Here is a 7500-nt window from a genome sequence, read left to right on the forward strand (position 1 = left end):
AGGATTATGTGTGTGGAAGATGACAAAACCAAACACCATCACACTCCAGTAAGTGTGGGTGTGTATGTGGGTGGGTGGGTGAGTGTGTGACTGTGTGTTCTGCCACCCAAACAAGTGTGTGTGTGTGTGTTCTGCCACCTGTTTTGGACACTGGAAGTCTAATCTTATGAGGGGCCATTTAGGCAAAATCGGTGAAACACACAAACACACACACACACACACACACACCCACACACACTAGCCTGTAAACGTGTGACGACGTGCTGTGTCATGTCATTAAGCTTTATGTTAGCCATGCATTGGGCCTGTGCTCCGCCCCAGCATTAATTTTGTTGCTTTACGTATTTACATGGGCTGTGTTGTTAAAAGGCATTGTTTTTTATTGTTTAATCTGTTATGGGGTTTCTGTGGTTCTGGTGCTCAAGGTGTTTGGGTTTGTTTTTGTGGTCTGTTTTGTGTTCTGCCACTCACATTTCATTAATAGCTTGCACATAGCTAATTAAATTAATTCTTATATGGAGAGCAGAATGTTTGTGTACCAAATCTGAGGTCAGGGGTTCAATCCACAACGGAACACCTGCACTGGTGAATGAGTGAGTGTAACTGGAGATTCAGGACTGAACAGCCTTTTAGTCTTGAATAGAGCAGACTGTCTGTCCTCTCTCACTTCATACAACCTTAAACTGAATTCTTTCTTATTGGCAACTAAACGTTTCACAGGTGTTTGTAGAATCTCCATCTGTGAAGGCTGAAAACCTGGATGGTATTTTTGACAGACTGTAGCTTTACGCCAGAGACTGTAACTTTACGACAGAGACTGTATCTTTACGCCAGAGACTGTAGCTTAACACCAGAGACTGTAACTTTATGATAGAGACTGTAACTTTATGATAGAGACTGTAACTTTATGGCAGAGACTGTAACTTTATGCCAGAGACTGTAGCTTTATAACAGAGACTGGAACTTTGACAGAGACTGGAATTTTACGCAAGAGACTGTAGCTTTATGACAGAGTCTGGAACTTTACACAAAAAACTGTATCTTTATGCCAGAGACTGTAACTTTATGACAGAGACTGTAGCTTTACAACAGAGACTGTAGCTGTAAAAACTATGGAAATAAACCAGGCCGTGTTGCCTGACTCCAGAGAGGCAGCACAGTGTTTTTCTACTGTAACTCTGATCTGTGGAATTCCCTGTCTAGTGGCCTCCTGGCCATCCAGACTCTGTTTACATGAGCTTTAATTATCCTCTGACTTCTGATCTTTTAGGGACTGCATTTTTTTCATTGATTCATATTTATCTTTTTCAAATCTTATTTCAATTTTTTATTTTGTTTACTTTCTGTTTTTAATCTTAATTTATTCAATTTGTTTTATTTCTACTCTGTAAAGCACTTTGTATACATTAATAAAATGTTATATATGTAATTATATTATAAGTATTATTATTATTATTGTAGAAAAAAATACTAGCATGGAACCAAAAAGCCTTTGAAGAATATCTGTCTGTCTGTCTGTCTGTCTGTCTGTCTGTCTGTCTGTCTGTCTGTCTTTTTGGGTGTCAGCTGTCTCTCAGGACATATTGCAGGTAAAATCAACCATATTTGTTAGTGATTTGTGTCTGATTTGTGTCAATTTCATGGTTGTTTAGGTGATTGTGTTTGTAGATTCTGACTTAGAAATCTGGCATGCTCCTAGGAGAGTAGTTTTGTGTGTGTGTGTGTGTGTGTGTGTTTTCGAATATCAATGCTTTGATATCATAATGATGTTAATCCAACCCAACTCAAATAATTACAAGTGCCCCAAAGAACGAAATTAATCATACACACACACACACACACACACACACACAGAGGAAACTTTCAAATACTTCAAAACACCCTCATAAAGTCTTATTAGCCTAAACCTACTAAACTCCAAATGTTCTCCCTCTCTCTCTCCTTCTCTCTCTCTCTCCCCCCTCTCTCTCCCTCTTTCTCTCCCTCTCTCCTTCTCTCTCTCTCTCCCCCCTCTCTCTCCCTCTTTCTCTCCCTCTCTCTCCTTCTCTCTCTCTCTCCCCCCTCTCTCCCTCTTTCTCTCCCTCTCTCTCCTTCTCTCTCTCTCTCCCCCTCTCTCTCCCTCTTTCTCTCCCTCTCTCTCTCCTTCTCTCTCTCTCTCTCCCCCCTCTCTCTCCCCCCTTCTCTCTCTCCCTCTTTCTCTCTCACTCTCTCCCTCTCTCTCTAATTCCCACAATCCCCCCTCTCTCCATGTGAGTAAAAGGCTCCTGTGAATGTGAGAAGCAGGAGAAAGGCCTCTGAAGGCACACAGCTCAAGTGTGTGAACAGAGAAAAGCTAACAGCTGTTCCTGTGTGTGTGTGTGTGTGGGGGGGGGGGGGGGGGCTAACGAGATAACATGAATGTTTACAGATTCTTGGCGTGTGTGTTAGTGTGTGTTTTTTGTCATTAGTTTGGAATTTGATTTTGAAAAATACACTAAAAATAAACATAGCACCACCCAACATACACACGTACGCACATCTCTCATACACACACACACACACACACACACACACACACACAAACACGTGTAGCCCTTCTGGACTTGCAGTAATCCCAGTCTGTTGACTTTAGCTCAGCGAGACTTCACAATTACACCATAACCCCCAACACCACCTTTTCCTGTACACAAATGTGCACACACACATGCTCGCAAACACACATGCATGCGCACACAAACATGTATGCACACACATACACACACACACACACACACAGAAACACAAAAACACAAGTATATATGCATTATTAGTATATAATATTATTTATTACTGTAGTTGTGTCGTACACTGATTCCAACAACACTGTGCCAAAATAACCCCGAGTTTCACCCGACATCAATACCAACCACTCTGAAGAAACTTTGGTGGTTAGTTTACCATTAAATAGATTCAGAAACAGCACAGTTTTAGACTAAATTCAGAAACAGCACAGTTTTACAACAGTTTCCATAAACAGCACAGATTTCGTTTCCATTCTGCATTGCTGTCATTCCTCTTTTTCTGTTTATGTAAGAAGAGTCATGTTACTTTATTAGCATGACTAAGAAATCTGCAAAATGTGTGTGCTACTAGTAGCTGGTAATAATAACAACAATCATAATGTGTGTGTGTGTGTGTGTGCGTGTGTGTGTGTGTGTGTGTGTGTGTGCGTGTGTGTGTGTGTGTGTGTGTGTGTGTGTGTGTGTGTGCAGCGTGTAACTGTAATCTGCATGCACGGAGGTGTAGGTTTAACATGGAGCTGTATAAGCTGTCCGGGCGTAAGAGTGGAGGTGTGTGTATGAACTGCAGACACAACACAGCTGGTCGACACTGTCACTACTGCAAAGAAGGATACTACAGGGACATGGGCCGGACCATCACTCACCGCAAAGCCTGTAAAGGTACGTGCAATCCCCTGTTTGTGTGTGTGTGTGTGCATGCTCATGCTTGTGTTTGTGTGCGTGTCTGTCTGTCTGTCTGTCTGCAGGTTTGGCTAGAATGATATTTTGGAATGTGGGAAATTCTCTGAATCTGTTTTTTGTTGTAGTTAGTTTGATATTTATTTATTTCTCAGTATTGCACTGGACACACAAACACACACACACACACACACTCTGGATGTAGGCTCTAAAATGAAACTCCAAAAGTCTCACTGCTGGTAAGAGGCAAACACGAGTCATCACCCTAACAGGAGTCATCACCCTAAAATCAGTCATCACCCTAACATGAGTCATAATAATACTGCACACACACACACACACACACTACTACACACACACACAAACACACACTACTACACACACACACAAACACACACACTACTGCACACACACACAAACACACACACTACTGCACACACACACACACACTACTACACACACACACAAACACACACACTACTGCACGCACATACACACACATTACTACACACATACACACACTACTACACACACACACACTACTACACACACACACTACTACACACACACACACAGAGCGGTTTTTCTTTTTCTCAGCTTAAGCAGGAAGAGAAGGATGAGAAGGAATGAACAGGTGTAGGAATGAGGGATGAAACTGAATGAGTGTGAGAAGGAAGGGAGAGCCATGTGTGTAGTAGTGTGTGTGTGTGTGTGTGTGTGTGTGTGTGTGGTTGTGTGTGTAGTAGTGTGTGTAGTAGTGTGTGTGTGTGTAGTAGTGTGTGTGTGTGTGTGTAGTAGTGTGTGTGTGTGTGTGTGTGTGTGTGTGTGTGTGGTTGTGTGTGTAGTAGTGTGTGTGTGTGTGTGTAGTTGTGTGTGTGTGTGTGTGTGTAGTAGTGTGTGTGTGTGCAGTAGTGTGTGTGCGTGTAGTAGTGTGTGTGTGTGTGTGTGTGCAGTAGTGTGTGTGTGTGTGTGTATGCAGTAGTGTGTGTGTATGCAGTAGTGTGTGTGTGTGTGTGTGTGTGTGCAGTAGTGTGTGTGTGTAGTAGTGTGTGTGTGTATGTGTAGTAGTGTGTCTGTGTGTGTGTGTGCAGTAGTGTGTGTGTGTATGTAGTAGTGTGTCTGTGTGTGTGTGCAGTAGTGTATGTGTGTGTGTGTGTGTGTTTGCAGTAGTGTGTGTGTGTGTAGTAGTGTGTGTGCAGTAGTGTGTGTGTGTGTTTAGTAGTGTGTGTGTGTGTGTGTGTGTGTGTGTGTGTATGTAGTAGTAATAGTAGTGTGTGTGTGTAGTAGTGTGTGTGTGTGTGTGTGTGTTTACATTTCCAGCATTTAGCAGACGCTCTTATCCAGAGCGACTTACAAAAGTTCTTTGTCATTTACTCATAGAATATATCCTAGTACAGTACAGTAGGTTAGAGTCCAACATACCAATGAACTAGAATACTGTAGAAATACAGGATCAATGCTGATACCTAGAAGTACAAAATACATGAGGTCCATCTTAAACATTGATAAGTGCAATGAACAATAAGTGCTAGAGTTTGTTAAACAACCAACAATACCCTACAATAAGTACTAATTTAATCAGTCAATATGGTAGCAGGGTCCGTTGTCCTTTAAATATTCTGCAAATAGATGGGTCTTCAGTCTGCATTTGAAGACTGCAAGTTGCTGTCCAGACAGCAAGCAGGAGTTCATTCCACCATCTTGGAGCCAGGACTCTATGTTTGTCGTCCATGAGACCTGAAGTAAGGTATTTCAAGCCGAGCCGTACTTGAGGTTCAAAGTACTTAAGGTATGGATCGGGCTTTGACCATTGACCTCATGTATGAAAGGGCTGGTCCATTTTTGGCTTTGTGAGCAAGCATCAAGGTTTTAAATCTGATGCGTGCAGCTACAGGGAGCCAATGAAGGGAGCGCAGCAGCGGAGTAACGTGTGAACGTCAGAAGATTGAAGATCAGTTGTGCTGCTGCATTCTGCACAAGTTGTAGAGGTTTGATGGCTCTTGGAGGAAGACCAGCAAGTAGCGAGTTGCAGTAGTCTAGTTTTGAGATCGCAAGAGACTGCACAAGCACCTGTGTAGCTTCCTGTGAGTGAAAGGGCCGAATCCTTCGTATATTACGAAGGAGGAATCTGCAAGACCGATTTAGATTAGAAAAATGAGTTGAGAATGACAACTGGTTGTCCAAAGTTATGCCCAGGCTATGGGCAGCTTCGGATGGTGATACCAGGGAGTTCTCAAAGGAAACAGTGAGGTCATGGTAAGGGTTGGGAGTACCTGGGATGACCAGAAGCTAAGTTTTACTGGGGTTGAGATTCAAGTGGTGCTGTCATCCGTGACACAATGTCAGTCAAGCATACCGAGATACGTCTGGAGACCTGCATGTCAGAGGGTGGAAAAGAAAGAAAGAATTGAGTGTCATCAGCATAGCAGTGGTAGGAGAAACCATGAGAAGATATTACATCACCAAGAGAACAAGTATACAAAGAGAAGAGAAGGAGGCCTAATACTGAGCCCTGTGGAACACCAGTGGAGAGTCTACACGGTTTGGATGTGGATCCTCTCCATGTCACCTGATAGGACTGTCCCTCCAGATAGGACTGAAACCATCTCTAAGCAGAGCCAGTCACACCAAGCCTGGAGAGAACAGAGAGAAGAATGTTGTGGTTCACTGTGTCAAAGGCTGCTGAAAGGTCTAGAAGAATCAAAACAGATGATAGTTTGACATCTTTAGCAGCATGAAGTGTCTCCGTCACTGCTATGAGGGCTGTTTCTGTAGAATGTGGTTTGTATCCAGACTGATTGGGATCATGCAGCTGGTTCTGCGTGAGACAAAGAGAAAATTGCTTATAAACTGCTCATTCGAGGGCTTTTGAGAGGAATAAGAGAAGTGATGCCAGTCTGTAGTCGGAGCCGTCAAGTGTGTCCTTCTTGAGGATTGGTACCACCCTGGTGGTTTTGAATGCAGTTGGCACGTATCCAGAAGATAAGGAGATAGTGAAGAACTTGCGTGGATCAGATGCTGCTGATTCGAATTTTCCTCTATAGTAGGATGACTTTGCAGATGATACTTCAAGTGAGAACTTGGAAAGGAGAGACTTGTATGAGCTGAGGTCTGAATCTACGTGACATTTCCTCCATCACCTCTCTGCAGTCCTTAGTTCTCTCTTGTGGCAGCGAAGTGTTTCTGTTAACCAGGGGGCAGGTGGGGAGGACTTAGCAGGTCTAGAGGAGAGAGGGCACAGAAGATTCATTGATGAGGAGATTGTAGAAATGAAAGTATTTGTAACTGTATCCAAAGAGAGAGAGGATAGAGAGTCAGGGTGAGGAAGGGTGGACAAAATAGTAGAAGTAAGGGAAGAGGGAGTTATGGATTGCAGATTGCAACGGAGGAAGGAGGAACATGTTGGAGAAGACTGGATGGAAAGAGAAGAAAGGGAGAGAGAGAAGGATAGAAAGTGATGGTCTGAGAGGTGGAGGGGGGTGACTATGATGTCTGATGTTGTGGTGGTGTGGGTGAAGATCAGGTCCAGAACATTGCCCTCTTTGTGAGTCGGAGGAGAGTGGTTGAGGGTGAGGTTGAATTCTGTCAACAGCAGAAGAATGCAAGAGGAATGCACTTGTCTGATGGAAGGTTGAAGTCTCCAAGCAGAATGAGTGGATTTCCTTCAGTGGGGAATTGACTCAGAAGGATGTCGAGCTCATCAATGAAGTGATCTAGGGAACCTGGAGGGCAGTAGATGACAATGATAAGAAGTTTGGTGGGGAAAGACACTGTAATGGCATGACATTCAAAAGAGGAGATGGAAAGAGTAGAGAAGGAAAGTGGAGTGAAACGCCACTCTGGAGACATTAGTAAACCTGTACCACCACCCCTGCTGAGATGCCTCGGAGAATGTGTGGATGGAAAGGCAGAGGACAGGGCAGCCGGAGTCACTGAGACGCCTCGGAGAACGTGTGGATGAAAAGGCAGAGGACAGGGCAGCCGGAGTCGCCGAGTTCTCAGGGGTGATCCATGTTTCTGTCAGAGCCAGGAAGTGTAGGAAGCGTAGGGATGCTAATGCTGA

The 7500-nt window shown here is 43.7% G+C and overlaps 1 protein-coding gene across 3 annotated transcripts in view; it reads left to right on the forward strand.

Moving 5' to 3' along the window:
• ntn2 (netrin 2) overlaps window positions 1–7500 on the forward strand; it is a 28918-nt gene that overhangs the window by 13813 nt on the left and 7605 nt on the right. For all 3 annotated transcript variants that reach the window (XR_003412073.2, XM_027030155.2, XM_027030156.2), the window contains one exon: window positions 3231–3419. Coding sequence is in view for 2 of the 3 variants with exons in the window: in XM_027030155.2 (XP_026885956.2) it covers window positions 3231–3419 (189 nt within the window). In the remaining variant the exon portion in view is untranslated. The remainder of the gene's footprint in view (window positions 1–3230; window positions 3420–7500) is intronic.

The sequence above is a fragment of the Electrophorus electricus genome, chromosome 10, assembly GCF_013358815.1.
Source record: "Electrophorus electricus isolate fEleEle1 chromosome 10, fEleEle1.pri, whole genome shotgun sequence".
Classification (NCBI taxonomy): Eukaryota; Metazoa; Chordata; class Actinopteri; order Gymnotiformes; family Gymnotidae; genus Electrophorus; species Electrophorus electricus.